Source organism: Uloborus diversus, chromosome 1 (assembly GCF_026930045.1).
Source record: "Uloborus diversus isolate 005 chromosome 1, Udiv.v.3.1, whole genome shotgun sequence".
Taxonomy (NCBI): domain Eukaryota; kingdom Metazoa; phylum Arthropoda; class Arachnida; order Araneae; family Uloboridae; genus Uloborus; species Uloborus diversus.
Genome location: NC_072731.1, coordinates 2117357 through 2130323, shown reverse-complemented (window position 1 = coordinate 2130323; position 12967 = coordinate 2117357). Strand labels below are relative to the sequence as shown.

Sequence of the window (12967 nt, the reverse complement as noted above, 5' to 3'; positions counted from 1 at the left end):
ACATACACAACTACACACACACGCACACACACACACACACATACACACACACACACAAACACACACATACACCCACACGCACATAATACACAAACACAAGCACATACACACACGCATACATACAGACACCTACACCCAAAAACATACACATACACGCACTACTACTCACACATTCATGCCTGCACACAGACACAAACACATATGCCTACACACACATACACATTCCCCACCACACAAACACTCATGCACACAACTACCCACACACTCATACCTGCACAGACACAAACACACATGCCTACACACACATACACATACCCCCTACACATAAACACACATACCCCCACACAAACACACACCCCTTCATACACACACTCGTAATTGCGAAAAACATAATTTGAATTCAAGTCGTCAAAATTCAAATTATTATTATTATTTTTATTTATTTATTGTTTTTTTTTTTTTGTAGGAAAGTATTAAGCATAATTTTTCTAAAAATATTATTATCAGACACAATCAAAGGTAAACCACACCCATGTGCGCCAACAGAACCAAATATGGGGTGAGGGGTTGGGATTCATTTGCATACAAATCGAAAAAAAAAAGTTTATGCATCAGCGTTTATTTATTTATTTTTTTTCCGTTTATTTTTGACTAGCTGCATTGCCCGACTTTTTGCACGGTCTACTTCGAAAAAAAAAGTTTTGCCATATGACGCATGTTCAATAATCATGCTTCAATTAGGAAAAAAATACTACAAAATTTCCCATCAAAATACATTCTCAAAGAAAGAAAACGGCAAATCAAAAGTTCCAGAAAAAATTAAACGCAACCCCCCAGATATACAACTAAAATCCTAAAAAAAAATTTTAAAAAAAGGAAAAGAAAGAAAGAAGATAAGTGGCCCTAGACTGATACAGTAAAACCTGTAAAGTTGACCACCCTTGTAAGTTGACCACCTGTCTATGTTGACCGCTTTTGTCAGGAACGGAATTAGTCCTATCTCATATAATGAAGGAAAACCTCTGTAACTTGACCACCTCTCTATCTTGACCACCTGTCTATCTTAACCACTAATGTACGCCAAATTTGGTCTGGAGTGTTGTAAAAAAACCCTTTGTAAGTTGACCACTTGGTTTTTTTTTTTTTTTTTTTTTAACTTTCTTCAGCATATTATTTTATTTTATTATTTATTTATTTATAATAATAATAATTTTTTTGACAGCTTTCAAAGAATGTTTTTAATGCTTTGATGACAGACTAGCATTTTAAACATCAGCATTTTAAACAGCAGCATTTTAAATAGCAGCATTTAAACAGCAGCATTTTAAATAGCAGCATTTAAACAGCAGCATTTTAAATAGCAGCATTTAAACAGCAGCATTTTAAATAGCAGCATTTAAAGAGCAGCATAAAGCTTATGCTGCTCTTTATTCTCCAGACTTGATTTTCATTTGTTGTTCTATTTGAGATAGCTTTTTGTACTCTGTTCAATGAAAATAGGTGTCAGTAGAAAAGTTTAAAGTATTTTCTTTCAGTTGCAATATGTTCTGGCAACACAGAAATTGGGCTACAAAGAGCAGGCCCGGACCTATACATTTTGGGCCCCTCTGCTACAAAATATGTGGGACCCCTCCCTAGTGTCTAGTAGTTTCTATTTGTAAAGTAAATAAGCCTTAGTACTAGTTTTTCTTTATTTTTTCTTCAATTTCTAGGGCCGTTAGCTCCTTAAAGGACGCGGACACCTCGCACAGCGGATACGCAGAGTCGAGCTTGTTGCTCTTTGTGCTATACGTTTTACATAAAAAGGCTTCAAAAAGAAACTTGAAATTAATAAAAAGTATGAAATATTAAAATTACTTGAAAATGAAGAAAGCCAGAGAAAATTAGCTGGCACATATGGAATTTCTAAAACAACAGTGTCTAACATAGTTAAAAACAAGGAAAAAATAACAAAATTATTTGAATAATATTTTTAATTATTTCACTTTCAATGATGTTAAACAATGAAAGTGAGTTGAACAAAAAGAGTAAGGGTGAATTACTCAAAAAATGAATACATGGTGCAAGAAATGACAAAAAAAAAAAAAAATCATTACCGCCCTTTATAAGTTGACCACCTGTCTAAGTTGACCGCCAAAGTACTGCACCGCGAGTGGTCAACTTACACAGGTTTCACTGTAATAAGAATAGACCGAGCTATGGCAACATTTTTGCTGCTCATAAACCAAACCATGTGACTGGCGGATATCCTAGCAACAGCGGGCGTTGATCGTAGCAGACGATCAACGCCAGCGAGAAATAAAATAATTATAATTGATAGAACATGGAAGAATGATCTTTTATGGAGTCCGATGATTGTTTTTTTAATGGACAGGGGATGGCTCAACTTAGGTCCCATTACTTTGTTTGATCATATTTGTTCTTTAGAAAAAAAGTTATGGGCAAAAAAAACAGTAAATTTTATGCAATTTTCCTATTAAATGATTAAAATGATGTTGTAGCTAAGTTCGCACTTTTCATCCATGGATAACGGTGGCTCAGTGGTAGAATTCTCGCCTCACACGAGCGACCCGGGTTCAAATCCCGACTAGGACAAAGTGAATTTTACTAAAATTTTGTTTATACTGTTTCCCGTATTTTCTCGAATGTTCTATTAATTTCTGTATCTTTCCAAGTCTGGAAAGTTCCAGCACTTTCTCAAGTTGTATATAAGGAGATTTAACGTTCATTCGTGGTTCTGAATAAAGATCTCGAGTTGAGACTAACGAGTATTCGCTTCATTTGGCTTTAACATTGTCTTCGCTATCTTCATCTACGCGACAATGTGAAACTGATTGGTGCCATATAACATCAATAGTAATTGTAATGATAATTTTGAATAAAGGCTTTTCTAAAGCAATACAGTGATATACCGCCGAACTTCTTACTAGGTAACTTCTTACTTTTACTGAAATATCTACATTTACCCTAAAATGAATGAAATAAAAAAAATATTGCAAAAAAAAAAAAAAAAAAAAAAAAAAATAGAACCGACTTCAAAATTGCTCTAAAAAGTGAAAAATAATTTTATTCTTTAAACACCATCGATAATGCTTTTAAACATAATTTTTGAAGTTGGCGCAAAAACAAAAAGTAAAATCCATTGCAACCATGCTTCGTTCATATTTTTATCAAAAAAAAAAAAAAAATCATCCAAAATTAGGAACGAAACATTTATATCGTTACTCATATATGCTGTCAAATATGCTGTCAGCAATTTTGAAGTCGGTTCTATTTTTTTTTCAAAATTTTTTTTTCTTTCTTAAATTTAAAATTTTTTATCAAATATTCTTTTTATGCTTAACAATTCAACATACCTTAGTAAGTATTTTAAAAAATATTTTGATCTTCAAAATTGTTAACCAATAAATGTGTTGGTTTTAGAGATTTTTCAAACTTATGACTGCTCGAGAGCAGTTGCATTTTTTTTGTCATTGCAATCAATTTTAATCATTGTGATCGGCCGTGTTTCACCAAAGAGTGTTTCACTGAATCATTGCTTACGTTCGACGGGCACGACCGGTAGCGGCCGGTTAGTTAATCACGTGACATCTACCGATCACGTGCTCCAATCCACCAATCAACAGCTTAAAATGGTAACCGGTGAGGTAACCGATAGATGATAGAACGCTGCGGTTTGTAACTGGTTACTTACCGGTAGACCGGTGAGGTTCGTCGAACGCAACCCCAGTGTAAATGTAAATTCGTGACAGGCAGCACTAAATATATCATGTGATAGTTTACTGTTTTTTTTTTTACTCCTTGAGCTGGCCTTGAGCTCTTTGATGCTGTGCTCCGTTTAAGAACTTTGACCATAACTATATCTTCGCTGCATGCGAAGATTACAGAGGGCCTAGGAAACAGTGAATCGAATCGAATTCTGTTTATTGAACCAGCGGTTGGGTTGGCTTTTGATGAGTATGTTGAATAATTTTTGCTGTAGTATGTGGCCATCAGTTCTCAATGTTCATTTAAAAGGGTTACTTCTTGATTATGATCGCTGTATCACGTCCACTTTTATTTAGTTTTTTATCCTCTAATGTGAATAATGACGCTAGTCAAATAGTGGTATTGTGTTTGGCGATAAATATATTCTTTCCATCAAATTGAAAACATTTTACAAAGCTTAAAAATGAAGTTATTGTTTCAAAAATAATGGTTGTGTACTTTACATTACCTTACCCTTGTCTGATACATGAGGATTCAAATGTTCTATTTTTGCATTTTATGATTATTTAAATTCCCCCATTGAAACCAGTTCGTCATGTATTTCGCAAGTGCTCATTTGTGATAATGTAAACGAATAATACTCATACTCCGCATTTCTGGGAACATTCTATAACACTCTCTAGAAGTAGAAAGTTGTGAATTTGTTTTGCTCTTTTGTTAAAAATATTAGATTCTTCCATCTGTACCATGGATATCGATCCACCCAACTTGTGCTCGAATTTGAAAAGGTCCAACAGTGCCCCCATGATCAATGAACTGGGCAATGCATCTACTAGCTCCCAAGGCGGACTCGGATCCCGTGGCTGCAGCACTCCGGTCGTCCAACGCACTCCGAGAATGACCCAGACTAGAAGGTTCAGCGGCAGTTTCAGCCCTAGTCGATCTTCCCACTCTCCCACTGCGCCCCTGTCTCCTCTCGTCCTCCATCGGGTGTCTCAGATCAAACAGGAAGAATCCATGGACGTCGTCTTTCGAGAGGCCGCTCACGAGAAAGAGACCAAGTCGAAACTCCAGATCTCCCACTCGCTGGAAGACCTGACTCTGGACGAAGCGTCTTTCGGCGAAAGCGGCGGCAAAAGTCGTCAGGCGGTCACGGATCCCCTGAGAATCCACACTTCTCATATCGTCATGTCTTGCAGTTCTCCTTCGCCGACCAACACGGGGCGCCAGTGCTTTTCTCCCTCCACCTGCCTCCCCGTTCAGCACAGTGCCTTTTCCTCTACCCCCAGTCCCAGCCCCACACGCAAGAACTTCACCCGTTGCAGCCAGAGTCCCATTTCTCTCAGACCTAGTCAGTTGTCGCTGAAGAGAAAATTCGACATGGACAGCGACGACGGCGAGTATTTTCCCAGCAAGCATCCAAACACTGGGATGTCTTCTCCCGAGACGGAAATAGGGGGCAATCCCCCCCATATCCAAAATTTGTCTTTCAATTCGATGGACACTTGCAACAGCTCTGATCAGAGCGATTCCCGCAGGAGCACGGATTCCATCTCCAGCTGCATGAACTCTCCCTACGGTACTTTCAAACCGGTCGATCCGGCCCCTTCAAACCAGAAATCTTATCACTGAGGATAACTCGGGCGTGTTTGTGCGGTACTTTTCCTCCGAAAGCTCGGTTTGGCGGCTCGTTTACTTTCTACCTCGGCAACTGCAGAAAAATTGCTTAGAGCAGTTTGCGATATTTACGAGTGTAATGGCAACCCTAGAATTTTCAAGTTGTTGGACAAGTTGCCAACTGCATAATTTTAATTTGCAATAGCGGTAAATAAAGATTGCCGAAAATGAAAAATTGGGCGAGTGACGTACCTTTAACGGAAAAGTACCATTTGTGCATAATGTGAGTTAACATGCTAGTTTGCTTATCAGCAGTTTGTGACACAAGGGTACTTTTCGGTTGTAGTTACGTCACAATGCATTTTTGATATTGAAGATTATTTTACATTTCATTTATTGTCCCCATGTTTGGTCAAAGTTACATAGAAAATTCTCATTGGCAATACTATACTATTTTGTCCTTTTAAAGAACTCTTACACAAAGCAAGACTTAAAGTTCCAATAAATGAAAAATAATCGGATAAATAATAAAATTAAGCCATTAAAAATCTGCCAACTAAAGTGACAAGCTGTTAAATAACATAAAAAGTTCCTCTTGAAGTAATGGGCTAAATACTATGTTGAGTCAACATTAACACTTCCATATAATATGTAAAATTGTAGGAAGAGAAGCAAACATATGATGTAAATGTAATTTTTCAATTTTTGCCAAGGTAAAAAGTAGAGACTTTGCCAAGCCACATGAGGTACCAAAAACATAGAAGTACCAATGCCAGTATCCAATTGCTAGATCTGTTTTGATTTCCAGAGGGATAAGGAGTGGATTGGCATTTGTTTTGGATGTATGTTTTTGTAAACAAGTTGGTATGTGAATTGGTTGTTAAGCTCTCCTTGTTTATTTAGAGGATTTGTAATATTTGTAAATTTCATTCAGTGCCAAAGCTGGGTATATCCAAGTATGGTGTACAAATGCCTGCTGCATATGAACAAACTTTTCTCTGCTAGAGGCCATATAAAAATTTGGAGACTGCTGTTTGGCTAAGGCCTGTATCCATGTCTTTTATAGCTTGTTTTGCTGCTCTAATTATTCTTTCATCTCAAAACTAAATCTAGACTTTATTTGAATGTGTGTGTGAGGGGGGGGGGACATTCAAATATGAATTCTGAAGGTCTGCATTAATTTACACGCATTGGTTGTGAAAACTGTCCAATCAGGGGTACCAAAACTGTTATAAGGTCTTTAGCTAAGTAAGGGTTGTTTATATGCCACCCTGCTAGCAATTCGGGTGATAGTTAAGTTTATGGTAAAAACTACAATATTGTTCTTCGTACCATTTCTGGAATTGTCAGAACTGCACCTGAAAAATAAACTTCAAAGATATCATAAGAAATAAACTGTTGGCACAATTTGTTCACTATTTTTGGATTTAGCCCCAAAGTTAACCCCAGCAGCATCGAGTGCTTGCTGTATATAATCCCTTTTTTAAAATTTCATGGAAATATTAGATGACGAAGTATACTACTACTGGTACTTTGTTAGTCTACTTTTGTGCTGCAATCCTTTTGATAGTAAGGACAATTTAGAACTCTTGATATCAGTCATGTAAATAAAACAGTAACCTCAAGACTTAGACTTTGAGTGGTGTAAATTTATGTATATTATGCATGTCTTGTTATGTATCTGTGTGAAGAATTATCCTTTAAACATTCAATATGAATAAACTTACCTCTGTATATAGTCGTATTTTGATGTTTATTTATGAATAGGTGCTAAAGTTTCATTCAGTGTTTTCATAATATAATAAACTAATTTTTTTTCAGGTAGAATTCAGATTGCATATTCTATATAATATGTACCAAGAGTTCATGCTTGTCATTTGTTTGGTTGAAAAAGAATAATGCTGTTAAATGTATTTAGATATTGAAGCAGTTGTTTAATCTAAAAAATAAATTTTTTATAAATAGGTTAGTTTGAGGAAAAGGCTGTTTTGTTGAAGAAAAAATCCTGTGTTTATTAATATGCAAGTCTTTAACCTACATTGAGCTGATTTCCACAGTTAAATTGAAGGTATTTATTACGTCCTTCTGATGAGAACTATATTTTTGTAGTTAATCTATTTTATGTTTTCTGCAAAACAAATCATTTGTTTAGAAAGATAATTGTTAGAAATATTTTAACTACTAAACTATGCCCTAAATTCCATTCATGATATCCATCTTACTAAATATTAAAAATTTTTGTTTTACCTTTTTCTACTTATATTTTATTTTTCTTGGATTTTAAGTTAGTATCAATACCAATATTAAACAAACATGCTTGTTAGATTGTTTGAAATAAATAAACACATTGAAAGTGAAAAATGCAGTTTTTGCCATCATGATGTTTTTTCAAACCATTCGCTTTTAAGATTATTGTTTTCATTCTGAATTAAAATTTTCCTTTTTAATTTCTTGCTTCCCTATAAGGGCTCACATTTTCTTCCAGTCAATTTTCACACATCCAGGATTCATATGCTCCTTCAAAACTCCTCCAATACTCCTTCATTTATAAAAATTTTTTGAAGGGACCCTTCAAACTCCTTCATTTTGGTTTTAACTCCTTCAAAACTCCTTCTTTTTTAGTTCAATACTACATAATCTTCCTCTATAACAGAAACTTAAAATATTTTGATTGACAACTAACTTCGTCACTAAGGCAATTTTAATGTAGTAATTTCATGCATTTATTTTTTTTCGATTTACAAATTGATCATAGTTAATTTATAAAAGTTGAAGGTGAAATTTTTTTATTAGAAGACTAAGACATTTCATAAGTGAAGTAAAACATGCTTAAATGGTGCTTGGCTACTTTTCCAAGTTTTATGTTAATTGTTTTTTCTCCACCACACTCTCAGCAGCAAAAGTCAAGCTGTCTAATTATTATTTAAATATTTAAAACTACATAAGTAAATGTACTACATTAAGTGATTGCGTTAAAAAATAACAATTGTTTAGTTAATTGCAGTTATGATATTGTAAAAAGGGTGATCCACAAGTGATGTCATGCTTTGAGGAGGAGACGGACTCATGAAATTGTGACAAGGGGAAGAGAGTGGGTGATAAAAAATGACATCACACAGGTATTGTAACAATATGTTTGTAAAAAATATGACGTGACAAGAGAAGTTTGGGGTGAAGTGTGATACTTTGTGATAAAGGGTGCTGATTTTCAAATATATTGAAAAAAAGTGTGACATCATTTAATGACACTCCATTAGTACCCCTTCAAAATCTCATTTTATTCCTTCAAAACTCCTCCAAAACTCCTTCATTTTATTTCTGAAACTGAGTACAAACTCTGACATCTTATATTCAATACTGTACTTTCTTGGTAGTCCAACTTTTAGTGAGACAAGATGAAACTTTTCTGGGGCTACCCTGGAATTCCACAATTTTTGTACAAATGAATTCTGCCATTTAATAATAAATATGGTTTGAAATGGATAGAAATATACATGTTGAGTTCTATACGTAAATCTCTCATAATTTACTAACATAGTCTTCATGCTGTGTTGAATTTTTAAGAATTAGGCGTAGCTGATTTTCAAACTGCAGTGAACAGGTGGTTTCAAATGCAGGAAAGCAGAAGTGATGTATTCAATTTCCAACCAAACATTATTTCTTTGCTCACTAGTTCAGCCAGAATTTACCATAAACATCTATTGACATTCACAGTAGGCTGGCTTTCTATCATAACATTGTAGCTTTTATATGCGAAAAGAATTTTTTTTACATTTACACAACTTTATCCAGTCATTAATGATGGATCGAATGTTTTAACCACAAAATCTGTACAAATGAAAGTGATTATTGCAAGCGTAATTATGTATCATTTTGCACTCAAGCTTAGTTCACAAATTTCAATAGATGCAAGCATATTTCCTATTAATTCAGTTTTCTGTAAGAATTATTTAAAGTATGATTATATTGACTTCACAATATTATAGTATGCTTAAATCTATTTTCAAAAAAAGAGACATCTTTACGCGTATATTTACACTTTTTGCTCAGAATTTTAAGCATTGATTTTTAAGTTCAATATGTTCAGACAACTGTCCCCCTTTACTTTTTGGAGCTAAAAATTAATGATTAATTGAAAAAAGATTTTTTGCCTGTAGATCAGGGTTCGCCGATATATATCATGATATATGTACGATATTTATTTTGAAAATATGATATTTTCATATTTTCAATATTTATTTTATCAATGATGGTATTTTCATTAAAAAAATTATATTAATCATAGTAATATTATTCATTTATTGTTAAAAATAACCAGAAAGTCATGTACTATATTTTTATAATGCATTGATACAACAAAGTAATATACTATTCCTTTTTTTTATATTCATAAAATTATTAGTAATGTAAGCTTTAAATTATATTAAAAGTGCCTGTTAAATATTAAACATTGGTCAGAAAAAAAGAAAATGTTATGACTAATGCATATGTTTTATTTGAAAATATAACTGCGTAAAAGTAGCTAACAGAAGAAAAATGAGTAAAACAGCTAATGCTAAATTAACACCACTAAAATTGATAAAAATGTTAAATGAAATATTGTCATATAATGGCCGATGATTGAGTAACGCGCATGTTTCTACAATGAAACTCACGGCATGATAATTTGATAATATGTTGTGGTAATGTTTAACATGCATTGAAAGGCTTTATTGTGACAAGGCTGATCTCGATCCGGCAACGTAACAGTTTTACTGGAAAGACTCATTTCAGGGGAATGATGAAACGGAAAAATGATCAACAATGAATGCTACCTACTGGAGTTTAAGGTTCATCCACTGAAGTTACGGTTACAATTTCAACTATCAAAATATCACCAAACAGGGAGTAGAAGGCAAACAGGCAATTTTCACCCATTATACCTTGACGGGTGATTTTCTAGTTAAATAAATAATGAAAGAAACCGTTATTTTAAGTCTACATATTGTCGCCTCACACTAAGATATCTAATCCCTGAAATAACGCTAAGATATCTTACTGTTGCTCTGAGGCGACAATATTGTAATAACAATATAAGAAAATAAAGAGTGATTTAAAGACAATTACTATTTTGAAGAATTAATTTGTGGTGCTTGAAAATATCATGATATTTTCAAACGTTGACGTAGATAGGTTCATTTCTCGAAAGTAAAAGCTAAAAATTCCATACAAAAATCTTTTTTTTCATGAGATTTCATAAGAATTTCAAATTGCTAGGGAAAGTCTACGGCGCCCATTTATTCTGTTTTTTTATGATATATTCCATTTTTAGAGTTAATTTAATGAGTAATGTTAAAATCCCTATTATATTTAAAAAAGTAAAGTTTAAAGAAAAGAAAATGGGGAAAAATCATCTTAAAGGCCGTTGCACCTCTCTCACATCTGTTTTGCTCCTTCCCCTCTCACTTTTTGCTGCACCAACTATCTACACAGTCCAGTAACATTAATGTGACCATCTGTCAAAAGCCAGAATAACCACCTTTCGCAGAGCGGACTGCTGCGAGACATGCAGGAAGAGAGTCACTTAGGTCCCTGATGGTGTTCTCTGGGATGTTGAGCCATGCCGACTCTAATGCCGTGGCCAGCTGCGCTAGATTACGCAGTTGAGGATCCATGGTGCGAACAACTCAATCAAGATGGTCCCACAGATGCTCGATTGGGTTTAAGTCAGGTGAGTTTGCTGGCCAGGGGAGGATGGTAAACTCATCCTGGTGCTCTTCGAACCACGCACGTACACTGTATGGCACTTTGCATTGTTCTGCTGGAAGCTGCAATCATCCAGAGGAAAAACAATGCGCATGTAGGGGTGGTCATGGTCCGCAAGGACAGATGCGTACTTGTATTGATCTATCGTGCCTTCCACAATGATCCGTGAACCCAGAGAATGCCAGGAAAACATTCCCTAGACCATAATGCTCCCGCCTCCAGCTTGGACCGTTCCGGCAATGGTTGCAGGTGGTTCCTTTCAGAGATTTCACGCCTTATACGCTAACGTCCATCTGTCCGATGGAGCATAAAAAGTGATTCATCTGAAAACGCTACCTGTCGCCACTCAGTGGACGTCCAGCTGCTGTACTGGCGTGCAAATTCTAGCCTTCGTCGTCGATGAACAGCAGTCAGCATAGGTGCACGAACCAGGCGTCTGCTTCGGAGGCCCAGACGCAGCAATGTTCGCTGAATAGTAGTTTGTGAGACACTTTTGGTATCCCCTTGGTTCATTTTGGTGGTCAGTTGCTCAACGGTAGCCCGTCTATCTGCCCGAATGAATCTCCGCGACCGTCGTTCGCCTCTGTCATCTATGGCCCGTGGTGCACCACATTTGCCACGTCGCTGATTTTGGACAGTCCCATTTTGCCATGCACGGTACACTTTTACCACGGCGGCACGCGAACAGTTCACAAACTCAGCCGTTTCGGAAATGCTTCCACCCTTGGCCCGAAAGCCAATGATCATGCCCTTTTGGACGTCGGATAAATCGCTTCGTTTCTGCATTACGCCAACGATTGAAATGCTTTCTGAAGCCCTCACACACCCTTTATATACGCTCAACTGCACTGTGCTGCCACCTGCCTTCTGTGATTGGTTATTTAACTCTGACGTGGAAAGTACGTGGTGGTCACATTAATGTGACTGGACTGTGTATATTCTCTAATACATGTATAAGACAACATTATCAAGTTCAAATCTTCAACTTATCCAAACCACACAACACCAAACATTTGGTGATTTGTTCTCTTTTGATCATATTTTGGATTCACTAGATTTTTCTTTTGGGTCTGATCTGATGTCTTTTGCTCGGGACACTTGTTTTGTTTATCATAAATGACTTCTCAACCATGTTAGTCTTAATGAAGACTGAGTGAAAATTAATGTTTAATTTACTTCACAATGGCTTATAAATTTGAGATTTGATTAATATGATTCAAATATAGTTAATAAAATTTCATTTTATGGCAATTTTTTTCCCAGAGGAATTTGTCAATAATGTATTTGGGTGATTTTTAGAACGATTGACATTTTGGTGTCCTGACTTTATCCATTCATTTTCCTGTTGATAATTTTTTTTTGCATTGCAAAAGCTTGTAATAAGTAATGTAAAAGCTTGTAAAAGGCATTGTTTTGCCCTTAATTCATTGCATTCAGTGCTTTTTTTCATAATTGTTGATTAATAAGCCTTTTCTATTACTTTAGTTAGTAACAGAAATTTTCTTGTCCTGACTAGAAAATTTATTTCCTTAGCATTAATTCCTTAATAATAATTGTATGCTTTCAAACAACTTTTTTATTTTTTGTGCATTAAAGAACTAAGTAATATTTGTTAGTTATACACAGCTGAAATAGATTTTACTGAACTGCTCATCTAATGGTTTGAAATTTCAATGAAGTTTGTCGTTATGTGCAATTCATGAGTGTTACCCCAGAGAATTAAATATTTACTTTGTTAACAGCAGTGTTAGCTAAGCCATATTTGTTTCTTCTTAGAATGTGTAAATATAAAAATAGATATATTTATTTCTTATAATATGTTGCATATTGAAATGTACAATTCAATGTGAAACGTGTTTTAATCATCTCTCATCAGTGTTACCCATTTATTTTGGAT

The 12967-nt window shown here is 35.1% G+C and overlaps 2 protein-coding genes across 3 annotated transcripts in view; both read left to right on the top strand.

Annotated features, from left to right (window-relative positions):
* Positions 1–3846: 3846 nt before the first annotated feature.
* Positions 3847–12967, top strand: part of LOC129234388 (transmembrane protein 177-like) — a 31295-nt gene continuing 22174 nt past the window's right edge. The window contains exons 1-2 of one of the 2 annotated variants that reach the window (XM_054868382.1): positions 3847–3957; positions 7291–7393. The gene's annotated coding sequence lies outside the window, so the exon portion shown is untranslated. The remainder of the gene's footprint in view (positions 3958–7290; positions 7394–12967) is intronic. The other variant, XM_054868383.1, reaches the window with a different exon arrangement.
* LOC129234389 (P2R1A-PPP2R2A-interacting phosphatase regulator 1-like) lies at positions 4456–5507 on the top strand. Its single transcript, XM_054868384.1, has one exon. It carries the CDS (start codon positions 4456–4458, stop codon positions 5338–5340), a length of 885 nt encoding a protein of 294 aa, XP_054724359.1. The 3' UTR covers positions 5341–5507.

Excerpts from the sequence above, each read along its gene's own strand:
- LOC129234389 (XM_054868384.1), top strand. The coding sequence starts at position 4,456 with ATGGATATCGATCCACCCAACTTGTGCTCGAATTTGAAAAGGTCCAAC.